A 25,985-nucleotide genomic window follows, 5' to 3' on the forward strand; every position below is an offset into this window, starting at 1 on the left:
TGTTAAATTATTTTGGACGGTGTATGCCATCTTTGGATTGAACGTGCAAACAATTATCGATAATGTCTGTGCATGGGTTATGCTAATTTAGGATTTTATATGCCGTCTTAAGTAAAAAAAAATAAAAATAAAATATCATGCATCGTATTTGATCATATCAAATGTAAAACAGGATGTTGTATCCATATCCCTGATGGTACTTCGGTATGCGAAAAAAACAGAGCGAAAATAGTTCCTTTTTCGTTATTAATTAGTAGAAGTTATTACCATATGAAATGGGTGATTACATAATGAGAATGAACTCATAAAATGGGAAATAGCAGCATGAAACTTATTATTTAGGTTAAAAGCTTGCAACTTTGATTAGTCGTACATCTCTAGCCTCCTTCACACGGCAGTCGATATACTGCAACATTCGAAATACCAAAACAATATATGTATCATGACACTTGGAACCATGCACTAAGACAGAAACTCCAATTGGATTTATACATTCATACAATCATACCAAAAATGAAAGGATTATCACTCCATTATTCTAATCATCCAGAATGCTTGACTTTTACAAATTAAAACGTTATTATAATATTATGTCAAAAGTACTACTTTTGTTATGAAAATAAAAGATCACCAGCTTTCGCTTTTTTTACGAGTGTGAATTGCTACCGATAGTATATGACATTTTAACTATTGTTAGAGATGATCTAATTAGCTGATTTTGTCATATACTCATGTGTGTAAAGAATTGTATTCTATTTGATTTTCTTAATCAGAACAATATATTTCTTCTAAAAATAATTGTATAATTTTGAAATAACACTGAAACAAAAATTGACATTTACTACAAAAATGAAACGATTTGTTTTTTTTTTGTTTTAACGATTTGTTTGTTGTTTTGTTCTTCGTAATCTTTACTTTAGTATATACAAGATATTTTGAACTATGTATTTATGTTGTAGTTTAATTAGTGCCTACATATTCATTAACTGAACTCTATGTACTTTTTTCGAGCCGCGTGTATAAATGAACTTTTAAGATATTTCCTAGGATAAAAAAAAGCTTTAAAGTTATTTTCTACATCCGAAAAAGAAAGTAATACTATGAAATAAACGAACGAACAAGTTATGGAGACGTACGTGTCACAATTGGTGCTAAAACGAATGGGGTAGGGAACTGAAACACCACAAGTTGTAGGGAGTGTGGCCACAAGGTCGGTGTTGAGGCCAGTGATATCCTTAGCCGCAGATTTTAGGCACTCACAGACTTGTCGGCGGTCCGGTGTGGTCTGAGCCATTTGGTTCAATGATTTGACTCCAACGCAGCAGTCTGATGGCAATGAACCACTGTTGGTCAAGTAGCCTATACACCGTGCCAGTGTGCTTGTCACTGTCCCACACGTTATGGTTGACTCTGATGGGGCTGCCATGTAGACGGCTAGGACGAGGAGGCATGTGGTGATCTTTGAAGGGAACACCATTTTTTGTTTTTATTGTTTTGAATTATTTGTTTTACTTTCTTGAGATCGTCGGCGAGGTTTTTATAATTCGGAAAGCTCATGAATATCATGCGTACCCGTTAATTATGCTTAATTTCTCATGCATGCAAATTTAATGAATACAAAAAGTTAATATTAAACATTATAGTACACATATTCCAACGTTAATACATTGCTTTCCCGATCTTGGGTAGTTGAGTTTCAAGAAGATGTAACATCAGAAATCTAAATAGATATTTCTACTTGGGGTTGACTTTTTTTTTTTTAACACAAACTTACTTTCATTCATACTTAATCTTCTTCAATACAATAGATAGAGGGAATGAAACATCCTCTTTGACACCAAGCATAACATACAAAACATAAATAAGCTAAGCAAGATAGGTCTTCAATCGAAGATGACAGCGGATTCGAGACGATGCTCAAATGCGTCGGGGGAGCCTTCACGACAAAGTCGTATAGCTGGTAAATAGTCACATAATGTGACGTTGAGGTCCAGTCCTTATCTACGAGAAACACCAAGGTGGTCTCGATTGCATCTTCAGGTCCCGTGGAGACCGCTCCGCAAGATGACAAACCGATGAAGAAACTGAAACAAACACTCGGACGCAAGACCGAGGAAACACCTCTTTCCATAGAAAGAGGGTAAGGTAGTAACAATTTCAATTCAAAAGAAGAGGATGGCCGAACAAGAACCGAGTCCGATGAACGCACCAGTAAATTCATCCCAAAGGATAGATTTGATCGTGTGATACAAAGAGGGGAGATCCCTATGAGCCCACCTGAGATCTCTGATGAAAAATCCCAATATCTCCAAACCATACAAATCTGACTCGTATCTTCAATCTTAGAGTTGGGCTTTAATAAGCTTATGCTTGAATTGGCAGGTTTGGTAGATCTAATGGGCCAAGCCCATTCATAATTGAAGAGCAGCCCACTACACCAAAGATGCACGAAGCTTGGCTGTTCGACGGTGCCGTAGGAGAGGTCACCGGAGATACGTCGGAGAAAAACAGTGCAGCCGTTGAAGAAGATCCACGCAAAAGGAGAGGACACCACTTTAGGAGACGCGTAGAGTGAAGAATCGCGGCAGAAATTAAGTTCTAGTCTCGTGGAGCTTTGAGATCTGGTGCCTGAGAGTTGGTGAGGAGCAAAACATACTGTGAAAATAGGCTCAGTCCTTACCAGAGACGGAAGGGGAGAGCTCTTCATGTAAAACCAATGCTCAAGGGGCGGATGACAGTACGGGACAAAGTCGACCTCGAGACTCGTTAGACAGCTATCAGGGGGAGGTTCGTCGGGAACTGTTCCTAAGAACCGAAACACAGCAGTGGCGAGAGAATCCTCTCGACTCGTCGCTGGAGAAGAAGCCATCTGGGGAGAAATGACCGCCGGTAGATCTGAGACGAAGAGTCCTCGGCTTCGTCGTTGAGTCCGTTGGGGTCTCTCTCCTTCGATAGCCTGATGGATACCACACAGTAACAAAATATGGAGAAAGCGAGATACAGCCATAAGAGTGAGAGAGATTAACATCGTCAGAGATAGAGCCCCGCGCCGGCGAGAAACCGTTTCGCCGGCGCCAGAGAAAGTAGATCTGGGTTGTGCCTCGAAGATCGTGTCTGGGAGAAAATTTCTTTTTTTACAAGACACTACTTCAGTACTATCTACTTGGGGTTGACTAAATATATATATATGAATATAGTACCGAAAGACTAAATTACGTTAAACAAATTTCCACACGAAAAAAAAAACATTTTCCGCAAAGGTAAAATCATTTAGTTATGAATGTAAACGAAGCGCGGCCACGTTATTTGGACATGTCAAAGCAGGTTGCAAGCACAAATTATGAGGCCACTCGTACGAGTTCAAGAGACTAACAAGATTTTGGACATGTGGACCGAAAATGATGATCAAGTGCAGTCCAAGGATATAAAGGAAAAGATAAGGAAAAAATGGACATGATCCAAGCAAAATATTAATGAACGAAAGCATCAAATGGTTTTAAGAGTTGGAGGCATTATTGGAGATAACTTAGCAAAATGTATATCTTGTGCATCAACTATTACAGACCGTTAATTTAATTTGTTAAATTAATATAATGATATTAATATCAAAATTTTAATATATATATATTATTTTCAAATTTTCCTAATACTACTTAAATCTTTTCAGATTTTCTTCTGATTCGCCTAGATTATCTCTTACCAGTTATATCTTTATATTTGTGTTTTTCATAATGGTCGATTTCCTAATAGATAGCAAGGGAAAATGACAACAGGAGAGGATGTAAAACAAATAGCCGGGCAAAAGATATTAGGACAATGTCTATCGTAGGCAAAGCTGTTAAATTGTATGATCATAAACTTCACACTCTCACAACTTATTCCTTCACACACTCGCCAACAAATAACAAGAGCACAAACGAGAAGGTGAGAAATGAAAGCGAAAAAGTTGTGATCATAATGTGAAGAAACTGCAGAAGGACTGATCTTGTTTACGAGTCAAGTCTCTTGTGTTTGTGAGGATCAGTTGTTTTTCCTCATATATATAGTGACGATCTTTTCTCGCAAACTTAAAGCACAATAATTAATCCAGTGGACTATCTTAATACTGATTATAAATATTTTTTCTACCTCTACTTAAGTCAGTTTGATAACATTTGTGTTTAAAAAATTCCTATAGTGCACGGTCCTGCGGAAGTAGTGATGCATTAAAAGCAGAACGTGGCAACAAGATGGAAACAATACATATCGTAATTCCATACATCATGAGAGGAATACATAACACAGACGACCAATTAAATGAACCGTCATATATAAAGAAAGACATGAAACACACAAATTCTAAAACACAACAGATAACAGTAAATATGATTTGGAAACACTTATACTAGTGACATCTTAATTATTCTTTAATACTCTCTCAACGATTATATGATAAACCCTTCAACGTATACATCCTCTCATGCTCACCTGACGCTGCAACCAACCAAATACATTCAACACATTGTTACGTGGTTAGTAACATTCCAATAAACACCCTTAAGTAAAATGAAATATATAAAGTAAAGAGTATATTACTTGTTACAGTTGGTTCTTGCGCTGATGGGGTAAGAGATCCTAACACGGCAAGCACCAGGAAGACCAGCAGCACGGCCTGCGTTAAGTCTAGAACCCAAGGCTTTAGCTGCTCCTTGGATGCAACGACAAGCTTGCTGGCGGTCAGTGGTGGTCTGAGCCATGCTGTTGAGCCTCCGAACGCCATAACAACACCCTGGAGAAATGTAACCACCTTTTGTCAGGTAGTTAATGCATTGGCCCAAGTTGCTGGCGACTGCGCCACACGAGATTGCTGCCTCGGTCGCCATTGGAGCGGACACTAGCATGCACACAATCACCAACATCGACAACTTTAAGAGCCCCTCCATAATCTTAACTTTTTGTATTTCTTTTTTTTTTTCTTAAGTAAGGAATGGATTTGGATGATGAAAGAGAGCTAATAAGGATGTGTTTATATAGAGAAGAGCTAAAGAGGGCAAATGCATGAAAGTGAGGGGAGCGGTGTGAGTGTAGTTGGTGGTTGGTTTCATTTAATACATTGCTTACTCTCTTTTCTCATCTTTGTAGTTTTATATACTACTTTAGTAAATCTATGTCAACTACTACATACTGATCTCCGTTTTGTTCTCTCTCTTTTTTTTGTCAGATCAGATCTATACACTAGATCAGAAAGTGTAGATCATTCTTGTAGACACGTAAAAGACCAATCATCATGTTACTCTATGCCCAGCTTAGCATTTTGTATTGTAACCAACGTCTGATGTAGTTATAGAATTAATGCATGGAGGTGAAAATGAAGAACATAGTTTGTTAGAAGATACATAGAGTAAATTGGATATTTAGGCTTTTAAACAACAAAATCTTATATATGTACGCATGAAAGTTAATTTCTTGCAATTTATGCTAGCAATTTGTTGATTCCTTAATTTATGCTACCAAGAAGACCTACAACAAACTAGTGTATTCTCTTCCAAAACATGGTTTGGAACAACCTATGGCAAAGACATAGTATTGCTTTCGACTATTCAACTTTGATCAAATTTCTTCGTTTTCTGGACTTGTTTTTCTTCATCAATAAGGTTAATCGTAGATAAAGAATTAACCTTATTGATTAGTATACATATACTTTTGACTATGACTCTCAGTCAGCATTGCCAAATTCTTCAATATTCGAGCTGCTTTCCACAACAGTCTCTCTTACAAACCTACAACAGTGTATTTACAAGAGTTAGGTTCAAGAAAGAAAGATGCATGTTTAGCAACAGCCTATTTTTCCTATTGAATAGCCAAAAAAAAAAACAAAGATGATTTACCTGAGACAAAGAGGACACAAAGTCCATCCTGAGGAGACATCAATTTCTGACTGTTCCTTCCTGCGTTACAATATTGGGTCTCAGCTAAATATCAGTAACATGATGTTTCAGAAGCTCTGCTACTTGACTGTAAGCATAAGCTTATTATCAAGGAGAGAGGAGAAAAAAGGTCAACAGAGTTATTGTACCATGTGTTTCTAATAAGAATATGCTCTGGCAGTGTTGAGGATCCCAGGACTGTCTTGCGGATGCGTATTCAAAGCTGTTCATGGGTAAGAAAATCTCAGCTCAGACAAAAACACTTTCTTTCAATATTTGAAGAGAGTGAGTGCCACTCTATGGCCGTGGAAGCAAAATTGCAAATTCAAAAATCAGAGCATCGAAACTATGAAACATGGAAGAATAGATGGCCATGGCAATGTAAACTTCATGTAGCAATGCCACTAGAAAGATGAATTATATCAACCTGTGTAATAGACATAAAGGTAACATCAGAAAAAAAATGAAGACGATCGAACAAACTGCCTCTATATAAATATATGTGTGTATTCGGACAACCAATGCCTCCAAGAAGATGAATATATAACTTTCACTAGATTGTAAAACCCTAGATATAACAGATAGCAGAGAGATTAACTAGGCATAAGACATGGGATTTAAGCAACAAAGGCATCACAATCTTGAGACGCTACCACCAAATAATGTCAGATATTTTTGAGTTTTCAGATTTGAGCGTAAGACTTGACATATCTGATTAGGCCAGATTCGTATTTAGTAGTTCAGAAAAAAAAACACTTATTCATATAGAAGACAGACGATAAGGAGACACCTAAATCATGATTCAGGAGAGTAAAAAATGAGCTAGATAAGAAGTATTACGTACAGCTAAGAGGAATGTTGGGGTAGAAAACGGTTACGACGAAGTTAACGTCCAAATCCCCGCAGAATACAAGTATGTCTTTCCGCAACAAATCATGCTCCATCGCAACGTATGTTCCCGAGATAAAGCTTCGTTCGAATTCTATTTAGATCAAACATAAGCCATCGGAAACATACCCAGACCAGCTACGGATAGGTCCGAGTATGACGATCAAAACACGGACGAACCAAGCTCGGTCATTACGCAACTACCGCACATGCACGCTGTCCGGTCGCTAGAGCTCGAGCCAAGCTCGGTCGCTACGTAGCGTCCGAGCTAGCGTCCGAGCTAGCGACCGAGCTAGCGACCGAGCTAGCGACCGAGCTAGCGACCGAACTCTTTCGAAACGTCGATACGACATTAGTCCATGCATTCTCGTCTACCCTTCGATGCTATCTCCCGAAGACCGTAGCGAACCCATTTCATGTTTCCCGCCATTCTAAGTCATCGATCAAACTTTACGGTAAAAACCGTGGAAAGTTCGTTCTTCATCGAAAGAAGCCGCAATAAACGCTTCGAGTTAGAAGACGGTCCAAAGGGACCTAAGACATGACTCGAGGCCCAACTTACGATTTCTTAACCAACAGCCCGTAAGCCGCATGACGGTTTACGCTTGGTTCGCAAGAAAAGATAAATGTCAAGTTTCCGCAGATAAATACGAAATTTTGAAGATAATTACGAAGATCGGAAAAAATGGAATATCTCCATTTTTATGCTATGACGGCTTAAGGGTAGAAGAGGAAAAGCGTAAACCGACCTAGGAGCCAGTATATAAGGAGTCCTAGGCGAGAGGCATGGAGAGAGACTTTTTTCGGAGCAAACTTAGCACTTAGAGCGATTTAGGCATATTTCCGTTTTTGTTATTTCGAGCTGCGACTCAATTAGGTTTAGCCGTCTTAGGAATCTCGCCGACAGCTCTCGAGCCCAGGCTTATACCTTGTTGTAACGCTCAAACACGAATTCGGAATAAGATCTATTTTGCTCTCTTTTTACGATTTTTGTACTTTGTCGTTGATATCTCGTGTTCTGATTGCTTAGCGTGTGGTATTAACAGATCTCCGGGACCTCTGGGAAATTAGAGTTTTCCTAGTTTCCTAATTTAAACGGACATCGGCAGTGCGAATTTCGGTTCCCACAGTTTGGCGCTAGAAAGAGGGGGAGGGGGGTACGGATCAATCTAACTCTCAACCACATCACGCTCAACCAGACATGTCAACTGACGACGCAGATAACGTGCAGACTCCTCTTAACGGAAGCAGTGGCACTGATCTTCACACTCCCGCAGCAGACGTATCCGCGGCCAACGCACCAGCCAACGCCACGGCGCTCGAAGAGTTTAAAAAGATGTTCGCCACCTACGAAAAAAAGTCGGAAGAACAGGACAGGCTCGTGAGCACCTTGACCAAACAGGTTGAAACCTTAACGGCAAGGACCAGAGCTATCCGTCCCCGCGGAACCACTAAAGTCCACGGGAAAAGACTCGACTTCGCTACCCCACTCGATAGGCCTGGAGCCGCGCATGAACAACCTTCGGGTCAAAACCCTAGCGAAAAATCTCCCGTCGAAAAGGGGAACCCTGAAAGTCCTCCGCCTCCCGCTAAAGATTCGGAGGATAACGAAGTCAGCACGTCGACCTGGATCCTAGCGATGTCTCCAACAATACCGATGCGGACGTCGACAGACATCCAAGGACCAGAAGCCGATCTGCTCGGGAAACCTCTCTGTTCGACAAACCGATGACGGAAAAGGAGGAAGTCCTCTATTGGAACGAACAAGAAGAGCTGGCTGAAAAGCAAACCGAGCTCACTCGCAGTAAACGCCGACAGGCTCGGAAATCTACTGACGAGACGTCGGATATCTGCGATCTTCGCGACTATATCACCAAGACTGCGGCAGAAGTAAGAGCCGTGAAATCCTAAATCCATCACGCTACCAGCGCTGCACCCGAGATCGACAGGCTGTTGGAAGGGGCTCGAAAGACCCCCTTCACCACTCGCATCTTAGATATGAGGGCATCCGATCCGTGAAAAATCAAAGTACCGAAGTATGATGGTACGACCGATCCAAAGGCGCACCTTCAGGCTTTCCACATCACGATGGGAAGAGCGAGACTGACAAGAGTCTTAACGTTCGTAGATTTTCTAGGCGTGTCCTGAGACTTTTGCGTTTAACTGAAGCGTAAGCGTTTTAATTAAAAAGAAGCAATGCATATTGTAAAGAGAGATTTTAAAAAAAAAAATCTCTAAAAACTCGATTACAATAACGCGTCTTTTCCTATGTGGGAGTATAAGAGTATACGCACCCACTCCCCTCCCCTTTTTAGAGAAGGGGATAGCTGAACTCGCCTTTCGACGAGCTGCCTACGTACCTCTTTCGAGGGTCAAGCCATCTCGTAGTTTTGTTTTATGCCGCGAGCGTTTTTACTCGGCGGTTGTCGCCGTGCTAACCGCCCTGATCGTGATGACCGTGGTCGGGTCAGCGTTCTCTTCCAGATGTTCTGGTTGAGTTGTAGCGTCGGCTTCGGATTCGTGTTGAGTTTCGACGTCCGAAGCGTTTGCGTCAGCAGACGATGTTAAATCGTCTTTCCTTGAAGCATTTTTGCCGAAGATTAATCTATCTTCGTGCGCTTGCGATTTGCCGTTGCAGAAGTCGTCAGTTGCCTTTAACTTGTGCTCCGCGAGGAAGCATAGTCCCGACTGTTTCTGACATCCTCAGATAGCTGCGACTCCGTTTGGGGTCGGGAATTTGACACCTAGGTGGCAGGATGATCGACCACCGCGAATTCGACGATTTTCGTGATCTCCTTGGCCATGACTGGCAGCTGGATTGACCCGAGGGTCATCGATACTTCTCCTGAAAAACCCGTGAGCGGTTTCGGCGTTGGAGTTACTTCTCCGAGTTCGATGCTCATCTGATTGAGAGTGTCGCGGAAGATTACATTGACTGTGCTTCCCGTGTCAATGAGTACTCTTCCGACATCCAGATCTCGTATGACGAGCGGATCGCGGTGAGGTTGGTCGATCCCGCCAGCTTCTTCCTTCGTGAAGGTGATTGAGCAATTTTGACCATCTCGGGTAAGAGACCATGTAGGCTAGTTTGCGCTCGACTCCGCCTTCCGCTGGTAAGCCTTGATGGCCGAAACCGTATCGTTGCAGAATTGCGATCCTCCAATGATCATGTTGACTCTGCGACGATTGTTATCGTTCCCCTTGTCGTCCGGCCTTCTGCCGCGTTTATCCCCGGATTGGTTTCTTTGAGGAGATTTCTCCGCGGGCGGATTTCTGTCTGTCTTTGGGGGGCGATCAGTCTCGAGGATGATATCTTTCACGCTGGTCACTTTCGAGAGCTCTCCAGCTAGTAGCTTCGTGGCCAGCCTTGCTCCCAAGACTTTGCAGTTAGTCGTGGAGTGTCCTCGGGACTGGTGGAACTCGCAGAAGGTGTTTTCGTCATATCCTTGATTGCGAGTCCACGTATTACCCGTGGTTCGGCCCTGGTCCGAACTGATCGCGTAATTGTGCGCTCCTTGGAGATCTTTCCCCTCGTGATGGACATACTTGTCGTTACGAGAGTTCTTCTTCTTCGTTTTTGGATCTACATCTTACGAGGATGGTCTTGCCGACTTATGTTTTTGCGATAAAACTTTCATTTCTTCCTCGATTATGATGTAGTCCGTCGCCTTGTGGAGGACGTCATGGATCGTCCGCGGTTTGTCGAGAGTTATCCATTTTCTAAATTTCGACTTGTACCAGAGCGTCTTTCTGAGCGCATCAATGGCCACCTTGTCGCTTATCCCGCTGACCCTGGACATTACCAGCTTGAATCGGCTGATGAACTCGCGGATGGATTCGTTTTCCCTCTGGGACAGACTAGAAACTGATACGTATCGATAACTTGAGCTGTGACTCCAAGCAAAACTCCTCCTGTTATAAATCCATGATATGGATATGTGGATTGCCATTAACCATCAGGGAGGTTTACATCTGACCCGACTATCCGGTCCGTCTACACCCGTCTCCGGTTTGTCTCATCCGTCCAAGACTAGTCAAGATGAAGACTCATTCAACCGGAGCATTTATGAGCTTTGACCAAGTCTAGATATTTGTGGTCAATATGTAATAAATGTGTAGATACTCTCCTTTGTTGTAAACCCTTGGAACCTCCACTATATATTGATAGTGAGAGCTAATGAGAAAGACACAACTTTCACAACAACACTTCTCTCATATTTCTAACACGTTATCAGCACGATTGTGCTCTCCACCTGAGAAATCTCTCTCAGCCGGCGATCCCCTTTCCGGCCAGCTCCTCCGGTGCTCAGCCTTTGCTCCACCGGCGCTCAGCCTTCTCTCCACCAGGCCACCTCTCTCTCTCCGCCGGAAAACTCCTCTCTCTCTCAAATTCCGGCCAACTCTCTCTCTCTCACGGTGGTCCTCTCAGATTCTTGTGGTGAAAAAGGTAAACAAATCAAAACCTTGAAATCTAAAGAACACCATTATATCTGAAACAAATCTAGGATCTATATGAATCCATAACTTATAAACAATCTATGGATTTAAAATATTGATCTTGTTTCTATGATCCATATGATCCATATGAAACTTGATTCTAAAAGTATCTTGAATCCATAAAACTTAAAATTCTCTAAAGGTTCTATGTTTCTCTAAAAACTTATAAACTTATCAAAATACCTAAAGATCTACATGAATCTTGTTTATAAAAACTTATGAATCATAAAATTATTAGAGAAAGCTTAAACCTTTTGATTCAATCCTTTTGTTTGGCCATTTTACCAGATGTGATAAACATAAGTGTATAATCTGGCCAAAACAAAATTCCATCAATCCCTTGCTGTGCCATTTTCGGCCAGATCTCCTAAAATCAGTCAACCCATCAATAAAATCGAAATTAAAATCATTCATTGCATATCCTTGACTATTAATATTTTTTTGTAACTATCAAAGTTTTAAAAACCTTTTATGATTTTATAAATGCATAATCGATTTTATAAATGCTTGTTTGAATTTATTAAGTGCATATCTTTGACTGAAAATTATTTCTAAAGTTTTATAAGCCATAGTCTTGTTTTAAATTGATATGTCATAAGGTAGAATAAAATCTGGTTGAAATCATTTGATCATATTGTTAATTAAACCAACCATGAACGATTTTATATCATACTGAATTTTGATCACATAAGTTTGCTAGTTAAAATAAAACTTGATCTAGTTTCATCCTTGAACCTGATTCTATGATTAAATTATGAACTGATCATTTGCATACCTGATAGTATCATTTAGTAAATCATTAGATCGAACTTGAATCATCCATGAACTGACCTTTGCATGCATCCAACTATCATATTGTTAAAACTGGACATAGGTATCACATAATTGAAACCAAACATACATGTTCGCATAGCTTTAGCAATGATGATACTAGTGCGTCTGAAGTGGTTCATGTTGTTTGCATCTAAATGATTCACACTGTTTGCATATAGTTAGACAAAATCGGTTTCCATTTAAAATTTAGTACATTTGCTTTATTCAAAATTATAAACCAAGTTTTAACCGATTTTGAAAATCTACTTTGGTTTACAAATATCTTGAACATTATAAAAGTTATTTGTCTTGTCCATGATGCATTTTAAATCCATCCACATTGATTGACAAAATTTTATCTTAATGCATATAAAATATTTTCTGAAAATAAAATGCATAATAAATCATCAATCTCCTTGGCATATAAATTCAAGTCCTGAATTATATTATGAATCCTTACTCCTTTATGGATATTTGATTCAGATGTCGAAAATCAACAACCTTGAATATGCTTCCCTCAATCTCTCCGGAGATAATTACCTCCAATGGGAGCTTGATACCAAAATCCTCTTAAGGTCCAGAAACCTTGGTGATACTATCACTGAAGGCACTGAGCCATCAGACAAGGATAATTACAAGGCACTTGTTGTCATTCGCCATCACCTTGCTGAAGGTCTCAAGGACCAGTATCTCACAATTGAGAATCCTCTGGAACTTTGGACAGAGTTGAAAACCAGATTTAATCATCAGAAAACTGTGATATTGCCAAAAGCCCTTTATGATTGGAGAAACCTGAGAATCCAAGACTATAAGTCTGTGGAAGAGTATAACTCGGCTTTGTTCAAAATAGTCTCAAAGTTGAAACTTTGTGGTGAGACTATTACTGATGCTGATATGTTGGAGAAAACATTCTCCACATTCCACACCAGCAATGTTGTGCTTCAGCAACAGTACCGAGAGAAGGGTTTCTCCACTTATGCTGCCTTAATCTCTTGTTTGTTGCTAGCTGAGCAAAACAATGAGTTGCTCATGATGAACAGTGAGCTAAGGCCTCCTGGTGCTAAAGCATTGCCTGAGGCACATGCGGCCGTAGAGCCAAAGGATGAGACTCCAAGAGAGTCATACCATGGTCGCATGAGAGGCCGTGGTAGATGGCAAGGTCGTAACCGTGGGTTTCAACCACGTGGCCGTGGATTTCAACCACGAGACCATCTTGGTCGCAGCCGAGGCCGAGGCTACAGCCGAGGTCATCAAGCTAACCGTGGGTATAAGTCCGACTTCAAAACCCATGGCTCGAGCTCGACCAAATCTGCTTGCTATCGTTGTGGGATGACCAATCATTGGGCTAATAAATGCAAAACTCCCCAACACCTTGTTAAGCTCTACCAGGAGAGCATAAAGGGCAAGAACTTTGAGGCAAATTTGGTCCATTATGATAATGAGAATGATCTGGATCATGAGGATGATCAAGCCCATGACAAAGATGATCATGAGGACTTTGAGACTTCAGACCTCCTTACAAGTGGCTGAATATGAAGATTTCGATATCATATTGCTTTTGTCTTTGCATTCTTGATTTGGCTTTATGTCTTTTTCCTATGTTCTGTGACTTTGCATTCTAATGCATTATATTCTCCTAAATCAAAGAGAAATCTGTTAAGTTTCAAAGACATTCGCATGAATGATCTACATGTTGAAACTAGGGGCGAGGGAAAGAAAGAATTCCTCTTGATTTATGAAAATGCCCAAGGCCATAAGAAAGTCCTAGAGACTATCCCTGCTATATCAATAGGCCTCTATTGTGCCAATATAAAATCGAGTGAGGCTAACACTTCAATTCCTAATGAGTTCAGAGAAGCCTTTAAACAATGGCATGAAAGGCTTGGCCATCCTGGCAGATCCATGATGCGCAAAATAATCTCGAGCTCAACTGGCCATTCCTTGAAAGATAGGATAACTATCCCTATGAGCATTACATGTATTCCATGCTCACAAGGAAAATTAATAATAAGGCCATCACCTGGAAAGGTGAGTAAGGAAACATTAAACTTTCTGGAAAGAATACATGGTGATATATGTGGACCAATACACCCACCTTGTGGGACATTTCGATATTTTATGGTCCTCATTGACGCATCGACCAGATGGTCGCATGTTTGTCTATTATCATCTAGAAACTTAGCATTGGCAAGACTATTGGCACAGATCATAAGACTGCGAGCCCATTTTCCAGATTTTCCACTAAAGACTATACGTCTTGACAATGCAAGTGAATTCAGTTCCCAAGCTTTTAATGATTACTGTATGTCCATGGGGGTAAGTGTGGAACACTCCGTGGCACATGTACATACACAGAATGGATTGGCCGAATCCTTCATTAAAAGAATCCAGTTGATTGCTCGACCATTACTCATGAGGTCGAAGCTACCAGTATCAGCTTGGGGACATGCGGTATTACATGCTGCTGAATTAATACGCATAAGGCCATCCAGTGAACATAAATATTCTCCATCCCAATTACTCTCGGGTCATGAGCCAGACGTATCCCATATCAAAATATTTGGATGTTCTGTGTACGTCCCTATTGCACCACCACAGAGAACAAAAATGGGACCTCAAAGGAGGATGGGAATATATGTTGGTTTTGATTCTCCAACCATTATTAAATATCTTGAGCCTACTACTGGAGATTTATTTAAGGCCAGATATGCTGATTGTCATTTTGATGAATCAGAGTACCCAACATTAGGGGGAGAAAATAACAAGCTGGGCAAAGAAATTGTATGGAATCAAACATCCTTATCATGGCAAGATCCTCGGACTCAATCATGTGATTTAGAGGTCCAGAAAATAATTCATATGCAAAAGCTAGCTAATCAATTGCCTGATTCCTTTGCTGACCCGAAAAGAGTGACTAAGTCCTATATACCAGCTTGTAATGCACCAATAAGTATTGATGTCCAAGATGGACACAATCAAGTGGCTACAGAGTCTAAAGCACGTCTTAAGCGTGGTAGACCAATTGGTTCCAAAGATAAAAGACCTCGGAAACTAAAGAAAGGTGCAAAAGAAACCGAGGTCATAGATTGTCCAGACAAGGCCGAAATGGCCATGCCTAAGGTACCAACCAATGAGACTCGGGACGCCGAGCCTCATGGTACTGAAGGTGCTAATGATGAGATCTCAATTAATTATTTAATGTCTGGGACAAGATGGAACCGGAATGATGTCGACATCAATGATATATTTGCATACCAAGTAGCCCTTGATGTTATGGACTTAGATGAGGATCATGAACCCACGTCTATACTAGAGTGCACTCAAAGATCAGATTGGCTCAAATGGAAAGAAGCCATAAACGTGGAGTTAGAATCTTTTAAGAAAAGGAATGTCTTTGGATCGATTATCCGGACACCTTATAATGTTAAACCAGTGGGATATAAGTGGGTATTTGTGAGGAAAAGAAATGAACATGGTGAAATTGTAAGATACAAAGCACGGCTTGTTGCACAAGGATTCTCACAAATACCAGGCATCGATTATGAGGAGACATACTCCCCTGTGGTGGATGCAACTACATTTCGATTTTTAATAAGTCTGGCCATCAAAGAAAATTTGGATATGCGGTTAATGGATGTTGTAACCGCATACCTTTATGGTCCACTGGATAACGAAATATATATGAGATTACCAGAGGGTGTTGAGCTCAAAGCTAATAAAGGTTCTCGAGAAGAACACTGCATAAGGCTGAACAAATCCTTATATGGACTTAAGCAAAGTGGTCGAATGTGGTATAATCGCTTAAGCGAATACCTTGCCAAAGTTGGCTATAAGAACGACCCTATCAGTCCATGTATCTTTATAAAGAAGTTTGCAAACAAAGGATTTGTTATCATAGCAGTGTATGTTGATGATTTGAACATCATTGGAACCCCTGGGGAAATCGCCCAAACAGTTGAATATCTCAAGAAAGAGTTTGAAATGAAAGACCTAGGTAAAACTAAAGTCTGTTTGGGGTTACAACTTGAGTACATAAAAGGAGGAATCCTTGTGCATCAAAAGGCATATACAGAAAAGTACTCAAGAGATTTAACATGGACCAGGCTCACCCATTGACCAGCCCAATGGTCGTGAGGTCCCTTGGAGTGGACACTGACCCATTTCGTCCTAAGGACGAGAATGAGAATGTCCTGGGTCCAGAAGTGCCTTACCTCAGTGCCATAGGAGCGTTACTGTATTTGGCTAGCCACACTAGACCAGATATATGTTTTGCCGTGAGTCTCCTAGCCCGTTTTAGTTCATGTCCGACCCAAAGGCACTGGAATGGAATTAAACATATCCTACGTTACCTTCAAGGAACTAAGGATTTGGGTCTATTTTATACCAATGAAACCAAAGATGGTTTAGTAGGCTTTGCTGATGCAGGCTACTTATCTGATCCACACCATGCTCGGTCCCAAACCGGATATGTGTTCACTCATGGTGGTACTGCAATATCATGGCGTTCCATGAAACAAACTATAGCAGCCACATCATCAAATCACTCAGAAATCTTAGCCATGCATGAGGCAAGTCGTGAGTGTGTATGGTTGAGGTCTATGACTCAACACATCCGATCAGATAGTGGAATGGTCGAGGACAATGGTCCGACCATCATATATGAGGATAATGCAGCCTGCATTGCTCAACTCAAAGATGGGTATATCAAAGGTGACCGAACCAAACATATACTACCCAAGTTCTTCTTCACACATGAGTTGCAGAAAGCCAAGGAGGTCAGCGTCACTCAAATCCGGTCAAGTGAGAACTCAGCCGACCTCTTCACCAAGTCACTTCCCACCAGCACATTCAGGAAGCTTACGCAGCAGATTGGCATGCGAAGACTCAAGGACCTTCAGTGATGTCCAAATCAGGGGGAGTAATGTGTGTTGTACTCTTTTTCCTGTCCTTGGTTTCCCTTTTTACCACATTGGGTTTTGGGTTTTCCGGGAGAGGTTTTAATGAGGCAACGTTAGCACATTACAAGCCCGATATGGTTATGGCATCCAAGGGGGAGTGTTATAAATCCATGATATGGATATGTGGATTGCCATTAACCATCAGAGAGGTTTACATCTGACCCGACTATCCGGTCCGTCTACACCCGTCTCCGGTTTGTCTCATCCGTCCAAGACTAGTCAAGATGAAGACTCATTCAACCGGAGCATTTATGAGCTTTGACCAAGTCTAGATATTTGTGGTCAATATGTAATAAATGTGTAGATACTCTCCTTTGTTGTAAACCCTTGGAACCTCCACTATATATTGATAGTGAGAGCTAATGAGAAAGACACAACTTTCACAACAACACTTCTCTCATATTTCTAACACCTCCATAGTATCTCCGTGCAAACGAAAAAAAAATCAAGCCACACCGAAATGACTCAAACCAATGCTAAACACATAAACTTCATTAATCAGGCAAAGCTTATAAATGACTAGAAACCGATGCCAAATTTACTAATCAGCCAAAGTTAATAAATGACTCAATGCTAAACATACCAAATTGACACCAATCACTGGAACTTCTAAGCTCTTGCGATTTATCACCAAAAGCCAAGTAAGAAATTATTCACTTCCAACTTGGAATTTTCTGCATGTAAAAGTCATACCATAACCACACATCCGACATGAAATCAGCACATGAGTACATGACTAATCTACAAACAAGGAGAAGCTGAAACCCAAATCAACATAGTACTCTCCATATTCAGCACAGCAGCAAAAAGCAATTAAAAAAAAAAACAAAATCATAGCCACACATCAGACACCAACTCAGCACATGACTAATGTACAAACAAGAAGAAGCTGTGGACAAAGCAACATCGTACTCCACATTCAACAGCAGAAAATAGATAATAAGAACACAATCTGCAAAAACAGTCTGAGACAGAATCATCACTGTGTCTTCATCATTAGCGCTACTTGAGCAACAACAACAAGAAATTGCTAGATACTATCCACTAACATGGCCACAGAACTCAAAGCACCCTACAAGATTATAATCTGAGCAGTAATCTCACATCTTAATAAGGATCTGCTCCAGTGTAGGCCATATAGGTTTCGCTATGGGGATCAATCATAACACCTACAAAAATTAACACGATATCAATTTAATTTCCAGAAAAAGGTATTATAATCCGTAAACACCAAGAACCTAATCATATACGCAGTACCTCGCGATTAACAGCGAAGATCATCCCAAGTCGTTCTCGAACTACAAGAGAGCCTTCAAATTAGATAGTAAGCTCAGCTCAGCTCAGCTAATATGCTGCCTCATCTTGCTCATCGCGACGATATCTCCTGGTCTGTAAGCGCCGCCGGAAACGATAGTGATAGCAGAAGTAGAGCTTGGATCAATGAGTTCCACGGATGCGATCCTGCCACCACGGCAACCATTCCCGCCGCCATAACTTGCTTCTTCCGTGACATTTTCGCCTGGAAACGGAGGAACTTAGACGGTGGCGATGATGAGCAACCGACAGAGCACTCTTATTGGGCCAAAACTTTAGCCCAACCCAACTTGTTGATTCAGTATTTGATCATTACTCTGCTTTTGCAGATTCATTGTTCCCAAAAAAAAAAAAAAAAGTTAATAGTCTTGAAACAACTATTTTTTTTTTTTGTTACTGAAGAGACGACTAAATTTAAAACTGAGAAAAGACTTAAAAATGAAATTCACAGTTTCATGGTAGAATTCAAACCTAATGATTAATTAAGAAGTGATGAGAACATCAAAATCCGCTAATATATATGATTCTAGGGAAAAAAATCTTACTCATTCATTGGATATGATGGCGGAATAAACCATAAACTTTATTATTTATTTTGATTTTGATTTTGATTTTGAAACTTTGAAAAAAACAACAAACATAAATAGATATTGAAAATGGGGATAAAGATCCAACTGGAAAACTTACTAACTCCGAAATTGAAACGATCTAGAAAAGATTTTAATTGATAACATTATCAAAGATTTTGAATTAGTTTGGGTCACCTTCAAGTTGGCTAGTTTAGATTTTATGTATTATGGATTTTTTTCGAATAAATTTTTATATCAAATATGATTTTTTTTTTTGAAATATAAGACATAAGTTTCCCTATCTAAAAATATATATATATGCAGATGATTTATAAATGTAAAGTAAAAAATACCAATGTAAGCTTAATCAAGCATGTGCTTGTAGCACAACATAACTTTAATATTTTAAGGAGCCAATACTTAGTAGAAAAATATTTACCGTTCTGTTGATTATTAGCCATGTTCGTTTACTGAACTCAGCGTCAATAACAAACAATCAAAAAATATAAAGGGATCTTATGTGACAGGTCAGCTTCTAAGGCAAAATTATGAATTTGAAGATGCAAAAATTGAACGCTAGCGGCACGTAATACATGTGCGTGAGCAGCTAAAATTTACGGCGGCTATAGAAATGGTAAAAAGGCCACCGGCGGCAGTTACCAGCGACAATCGTATAATAACGATGCATCACTATTTCTCTCTCATGCTTGTTATTTATTGTCGCTGCCCGCTTGGCGTTTGAGGAAGGAACAGGGCTATTGTCTTTGTGTGCATATTTAAGGTCATAGGTCAGCTCCATGTGTACATATTTTTCTAAAAGCTAATAATTAATGGGCTAAATTTTTTTTTTCAGTTATATGTTTTCCAACTAATATTTTCATAGACGAAAATTTGGCAAACCACTAACTAAAATATATGCAAGGAAAAGGTGGAAAACATTGCATCAAAGCTACATGATAGAACCTCATGTGCCTCCCTAATCCTGATATGCCATATCGGTGCTTCGTAGATTGATATTAGCCAATTAGTGAATTAAGAATGTGTCTTTAAAAATAACATAGGATACCATATATTTGGTCAGGGCCGGCCCTGAGATTTAAGGAGTTTTAAGCGGTTTTAAAAAAATTCCAGCTAAAAATTTTTTTTGGTAAATTTGGGGGCCTGAAAAAAATATTTTGAGGATTTTTTTCTATGTAATTTTTTCCAAAATTTTTGGGGGCCTAAGGCCAATGTTTCGTTAGGCTTTGCCCAGGACCGGCCATGTATTTGGTGCTGGTAGATGTTGCATGAACCTTTTTAAATTGAGTATTTGCACTCAGTATGTCTAGTTTGAGAAAAATGGATATTTATGATTAGATTTTAGATAAGTTGTCCATATTTTTTTAAAAAAAATATCAAGGATCCAGAAAATTGATTCGTATATATTTTTTTTTTGTGCAATATTAGAGATCCGTTTTAGGATTTAGTCTATTTTTAGTTTTCTGAAGATTAAATATTTATACCGACTTTTTCAATAAAAGCCCGGATACAATATAAAGGATTAACTAACAATAACGGTTATTTGAAAACCACGATCCGAAAATTTTAGTTTTTTTTTTAATTTTATTTTGTGAAGATAAAATGTGTATACCAACTTCTTCGATAAAACGCGGTTACAATATAATGTATTAACTAACAGTAACAGTTATTTAAAAAATATCAATTTTAAAATTTTAATTAATTTTAATTTTATAAAAGATGTTTATACTGACTTCTTCAATAAAAGACGCGGGTACAATATAAAGTATTAACTAACGATAACGGTTATCTGAAAAAGTGTTATACTAACCAAATTTAATTTAATATGCTAAGTTATAAACCAAAAAAAAAAAACTAATCCCCTCACAATCTAAGCAAGCATCCAAAATACCCAAAAAATCATAATTCGGACTCAAAATTTGACTTTCTTTACCAATAGAAAGACAAACATCGAACTAAATCTCTTAAAAATTGACCAAACTCAGACTAAATCAAAAAGACATAATAATGTATAACTGACGAATCAATAACCAAACTCCAAAATGGTGTCTAGAATCCAAATCTAGTTAATGCTGGTCTCCCTTTCCAAATACTGCATTCGCTAAGAATAAGAAAAGCTCATCGTCATCAGTCACAAAGGGGTCTGGAAGAAACTTTATTGATTGCAGTCAAATTAAAAAAAAAGGAGAGAGAAAGAACATTAATACACAACAGAACCGAACCTTTGAACATTAATCACTTCGAAACCAATCACATCCTCTTCCTTTTGCTCTGATATCGTTTGTACTCGCTTGTTTTGTTTTGGCCATCGCCGAATTCAAATTCAAAGGCGTAGCTTACAACGAACTGATTCCTTTCGTGTTTTGATCAATCGGTTGCTCTCGTATCAATCGTTATTCTGTCCTCTTCCATGGCTGCGCCGCCTCTGTCTCTGACTAATAAGCCTGAGTTCTGGAACAGAATGGAGGAAGTCACCCGTGAGATTATAGAGCAGGTTCATCCAACACTTGCGTCCGAGGATCGAAGAAGAGATGTGACTGATTATATGCAAAGACTAATCAAAATGACACTAGGATGCGAGGTTCATTCCTTTGTTTAAAAACATTCTCTGTTAATGTTGTTATTACATTTGGCTTCTGTCTGCATTAACATCTTGAAGTCACGTGCGTTTAATAATTGAAATCGACTATGTTTTAATCAGGGTGCAGTGTTATAGCAAAATATTCATGTTATGCTCTGTCTTGTTATTCTTATGTGTATTGTCAGGTACATGCTTTTGGATCAGTCCCATTGAAAACGTATCTTCCTGATGGAGACATTGATCTCACAGCTTTTGGTGGACCGTGGAACGATGATGAACTGGCCCATAAAGTTTTGGCTGTGCTTGAGAATGAGAGGGAGAAACATAATGTGGATGCCCGGTTTATAATTAAGGATGTGAAGTTGATACGTGCTGAGGTTTGTTTATGTAAAATATCTTATGCTATTTTATACTTTGAAAACTAGCCTCGGCCGTTGAGTATGTGGGTGTTTATGAATGCTGATCATGTGTTCTTTTTTTTTTTGTTGTTGTTCGTTATCTACTTGCTGCAGGTTAAGCTTGTGACATGTCTGGTGCAGAACCTTGTGGTTGATATCTCTTTTAATCAGCTCGGTGGGATTTCTACTCTATGCTTTCTCGAGAAGGTAATCTGTCCTCTTCGGTATCATTATGTTGTGATCATACTTCTGGTGCAGAACCTTGTAGTAACATGTTTGAAAGGCATTTGCCTAGAACAATGTTCGTATTAGCAATTTTTGAAGGATGACAAAGATTGATGATGTTGACGATTTGATTTACGCAGATGGATCACCTCATTGGAAAGGACCATCTATTCAAGAGAAGTATCATACTCATCAAAGCTTGGTGCTTCTACGAGAGCCATATTCTCGGGGCTGTTCATGGATTGATATCCACATATGCTCTGGAGACTTTGGTCTTATATATTTTCAATCTCTTCCACTCATCGCTGGATGGTCCACTAGCAGTAAGAGTGTTCAGCTATCTTCAGCGACAAATCATTGTTTAGTCTCGTATTTGATTCATTGAGCTTTTGTTTTCTGCAGGTTTTATACAAATTCTTGGAGTATTTCAGCAAGTTTGACTGGGACAAGTATTGCATTAGCTTGAGCGGTCCTGTCTGCCGTTCCTCTCCACCAGAAATTGTTGGTAAGCATTGGCTCGAGCTTATGTAAATTTGAGATGTTAATTGCCAGTCTCAAATTATTTAAAGAAGTAATGATATAATTTTAAAAGTTAATAGCTCCATCCATATATGTTTGATTGTTTTGAAAAATTTAGAAGTATAATTAAAAATTAAAAGTTTTGAAATTTTTTTAGAATCAAGGCAGTGCCGGTCCTGAGATATTTCGGGTCCAATACGAAACCAAAAATGTGGGCCCAAAATGACAATAAAAATTTTAGTTACGAAATTAAAAGTAAATTTACAATATTTTTAAGATTGAAAAAGTTTATCAATCCTAGAAATTATCTATTTACTCTTTTTATATATAGACTAATGAAAAAAATATTCAAGGTTTTATTATGTTGCAATTTGATTAGGATCCATTCTTACATTTGTTACAAAAAAACAGTATAAATTGTAAGCTTTCAAGTGTATAAAATTATAGGCCCCATACCAATGTTTCTTGAGTATCTGCTCAAGACCGGGCCTGAATCAAGGCCAGCTCCACTTGCACGTGCTAAAACGGCCCTAGCTTTTGTGATCTCAGTGTCTGCATTTCTTTGATTTATATAGTTGATACTCCGGAAAATGGCGGGCAAGATCTACTGCTGACAAGTGATTTTCTCAATGACTGTCTGGTGATGTACTGTAATGTACCTTCACAAGGTTTAGAGACAAATCCACGTGCGTTTCCATCAAAGTATCTTAATATAATTGACCCGCTTAAAGAAAATAACAATCTTGGTCGCAGCGTGAACAAAGGTTGAGACTCCTTTTCTTTTCTTTTCTTTACTGTTTTGGTAAAATTATAAAGCTCTCGTGGATAAATTGTTCTCTTACACAGCTAACTTCAATCGGATACGAACTGCATTCACATTTGGTGCTCGTAAGCTTCGGCAAATCATCTTGCAGTCAGAGGAAGACATAAGTTTTGAGCTTCGAAACTTCTTCTCGAACATGCTACTACGTAAGCATAGGAGTGACCATCATTCTCTCAATCGGATCGAAAACGGTGAAGTATTAAATGGAAACGTTGCGGAGAAACTGCACGAGAATTCATGTCTTGCTGATTCTAGAAGAGTTAAAGAAGACATGCATGCCGGCACTCCAAATGTTCTGGCTGACCTCACAGGGGATAATGACAGCCAGTTTTACAGTTTGGTATATGGACGCTGGCAGCTTGGTTATGTCCAAAACGGTCCTATGTCTCCACTATGGACTCAGCTTCCGGATAACAATTCATGGGAAGTGTTTCCACACGCACTGCCATTCATCCCGGATAATAGCGCTCATGTCTTTCATATGAACCCTCAGATGATTCCAAATGCTGATTCTGGTCTCGAGGAATTGACTAAGCATCAAGAAACTGGGACATACTTCTCCAATATGGTATTTACTAACACATCTCTAATTAAAAAATTGTGACCTCTTAATGGCCAAGCTTCTTAACATTTCTTTTGGTGCAGAACCAATACGGGGATAGACAACGGCTTAACAACGGCGGTAGCACGGCACAATGGCCATCAGAAATGAATTTCCGTGACGGAAACAGCCGTGAGCGACGACACCATCATCTTCATCATTATCCCAACCAAACAAATGGCTGTTGTGATATTAGTCAAGCTGGTATACTTGGAAGCTTCTTTGGTACCAATGGGTTTATAAATCATCCATGTGAGCCTCTACCAGCTGAAGTACGTGACCATCCTGAGGGAAGCAAGCAAAGTGATATCGCAACATCTATACCTTCCTCCATGCAGGAAGATCGGTACATCATATTCTCTGACACCATTAAAACGTCATTGAAGTATTTAATATTTTGATCATCAAATCCGTTTCACTGTGACTATTTCATTCATTGTGGTATGTGCGTGTAGGGTAACATGTAGGCAATCATACAATTTGACGGATGATCAGGAGTTCCCTCCTTTGTAGCTCTGATCTGATCACAAAAAACTTGCTCGTTAGACCGGTATAGGAACTGGTATAGCTTTCTAACTTGTTTGTTTTGTTTCCTTAAGTTATTCGTATCCCAAAAAACAAAAAAAAAAAAACAAAAACAAAAAGATGGAACTGATTTGTTTTGGGTTATGTTTATTGTTTCCCTTTTTTTTCTATAGAATTTTAATCTATGTAACTATTATCAAATCTCAAACTCTGGACAAAGCTAGCCTTGTTTACAAAAAAAAAAAAAAAAAAAACTCTGGACAAAGCTTTTGAAGAGCTTTGTACTTTATACTTAGAGAGGTTTGCGAGTATATTATAGCCTCTAATTTATAAGATGTTTTTTTTTGGGTTAGCTTCAAGCCTCAACATCAATAGTCTACTCTGTTGATGCCTTCGAAATGCATTTTTTTCTTCTTAGCGATGAAAGAAAGTTATTAAAGATATGGGTCCTTGTGTAAACTGTGTATATTTTGTAAATGTGTAAACTGTGTATATTTTGCTAAATAGAGTTTACCAAAATGTGAATGTCTTCTCTCTTTGAGTAAGATAAACAAACTTTCATTCTTGGGTTTTTTTTCTTCCGAGTCCGAAACAAAATTCGATTTATTTAAACAAAATATAGAGTGATAATTTAATAATCAAATAATCAAAAGAATTATAAGAAATGTCCGACTCCTAGACAAAGATGGTTGTTTATCTTCTCGTATCAAACGTAGGGGCAGTTGAACAATTCAAGAAAGGAGAATGTAAAAGTTGCAACAAGGAAATGGTTATTAGATAATGTGATTAGCAATTTGACAAAACATATGAATGAGTTTTAAGTTATTTTGTTATCATTTAATCAACTTTTACAAACAATGTAGAAAAACGCATTTAAAAGTTGTTGTAAACTGTAAATATTGAATTGCAATTTATAGTGAAGTTAAACAAGATTGGTTTGTCCCCAAAAAAACACACTAGATAGGAATACTCATAAAAGAAGAGAATATACATGACTTTTTCTTGGGTTCAAAGGTTCACCAACCAATAGAAAGTTGTCATTTTAGATCTAATATCTTTTAATTAAGGAAACAAAATAACTTACCAAATTATATTATGCTTTTAAAATAAAAAATAAAAAATTAAATAAAGAGAAATAACAATAGTTCTAAAAAAAGATTATTTAAAAAAAATATTTATTTTTAAGATTTAGAGTTTAGTGTTTAAGATTTAGAATTTAAAATTTATCCAAATGTTTAGTGTTTTTCCAAGGGTTTAGGGTTTACCTAAGGGTTTAGGGTTTACCCAAGAGTTTAGGGTTTACCCAAGGGTTTAAGGTTTTCCCAAGGGTTTAGGGTTTAGGATTAGAGT

At 38.9% G+C, this 25,985-nt stretch overlaps 3 protein-coding genes and 1 long non-coding RNA gene across 4 annotated transcripts; 1 reads left to right on the forward strand and 3 right to left on the reverse strand.

The window, feature by feature from the left end:
- Positions 1-220: 220 nt before the first annotated feature.
- Positions 221-1,536, reverse strand: LOC106440095 (non-specific lipid-transfer protein 12). The gene is made up of 2 exons (XM_013881685.3): positions 1,137-1,536; positions 221-406 (listed from the first exon to the last, which is right to left on the reverse strand). Exons 1-2 carry the CDS (start codon positions 1,475-1,477, stop codon positions 388-390), a joined length of 360 nt encoding a protein of 119 aa, XP_013737139.1. The 5' UTR covers positions 1,478-1,536; the 3' UTR covers positions 221-387.
- Positions 1,537-4,232: 2,696 nt separating this feature from the next.
- LOC125589932 (non-specific lipid-transfer protein 5-like) lies at positions 4,233-4,995 on the reverse strand. Its single transcript, XM_048762638.1, has 2 exons — positions 4,576-4,995; positions 4,233-4,473 (listed from the first exon to the last, which is right to left on the reverse strand). The coding sequence occupies exons 1-2, from the start codon at positions 4,920-4,922 to the stop codon at positions 4,464-4,466; spliced, it is 357 nt and encodes a 118-aa protein (XP_048618595.1). The 5' UTR covers positions 4,923-4,995; the 3' UTR covers positions 4,233-4,463.
- Positions 4,996-17,956: 12,961 nt separating this feature from the next.
- Positions 17,957-18,717, reverse strand: LOC106440093. The gene is made up of 2 exons (XR_001287614.3): positions 18,320-18,717; positions 17,957-18,231 (listed from the first exon to the last, which is right to left on the reverse strand). It is a non-coding gene; the product is annotated as an uncharacterized LOC106440093 (long non-coding RNA).
- A 1,589-nt stretch (positions 18,718-20,306) lies between these two features.
- On the forward strand, positions 20,307-25,593 carry LOC125589933. The gene is made up of 9 exons (XM_048762639.1): positions 20,307-21,544; positions 21,730-21,921; positions 22,057-22,149; positions 22,308-22,490; positions 22,570-22,672; positions 23,262-23,450; positions 23,533-24,077; positions 24,155-24,456; positions 24,566-25,593. Exons 1-9 carry the CDS (start codon positions 21,374-21,376, stop codon positions 24,621-24,623), a joined length of 1,836 nt encoding a protein of 611 aa, XP_048618596.1. The 5' UTR covers positions 20,307-21,373; the 3' UTR covers positions 24,624-25,593.
- The last annotated feature ends 392 nt before the right edge of the window (positions 25,594-25,985 follow it).

This window comes from Brassica napus, chromosome C7 (genome assembly GCF_020379485.1).
Source record: "Brassica napus cultivar Da-Ae chromosome C7, Da-Ae, whole genome shotgun sequence".
In the NCBI taxonomy this organism is placed as follows: domain Eukaryota; kingdom Viridiplantae; phylum Streptophyta; class Magnoliopsida; order Brassicales; family Brassicaceae; genus Brassica; species Brassica napus.

Excerpts from the sequence above, each read along its gene's own strand:
- LOC106440095 (XM_013881685.3), bottom strand. The coding sequence starts at position 1,477 with ATGGTGTTCCCTTCAAAGATCACCACATGCCTCCTCGTCCTAGCCGTC.
- LOC125589932 (XM_048762638.1), bottom strand. The coding sequence starts at position 4,922 with ATGGAGGGGCTCTTAAAGTTGTCGATGTTGGTGATTGTGTGCATGCTA.
- LOC125589933 (XM_048762639.1), top strand. The coding sequence starts at position 21,374 with ATGGCTGCGCCGCCTCTGTCTCTGACTAATAAGCCTGAGTTCTGGAAC. Across the intron at positions 21,922-22,056 it reads TGAAGTTGATACGTGCTGAG|GTTAAGCTTGTGACATGTCT; the intron begins GTTTGTTTATGT and ends TACTTGCTGCAG. Across the intron at positions 24,078-24,154 it reads GGACATACTTCTCCAATATG|AACCAATACGGGGATAGACA; the intron begins GTATTTACTAAC and ends CTTTTGGTGCAG.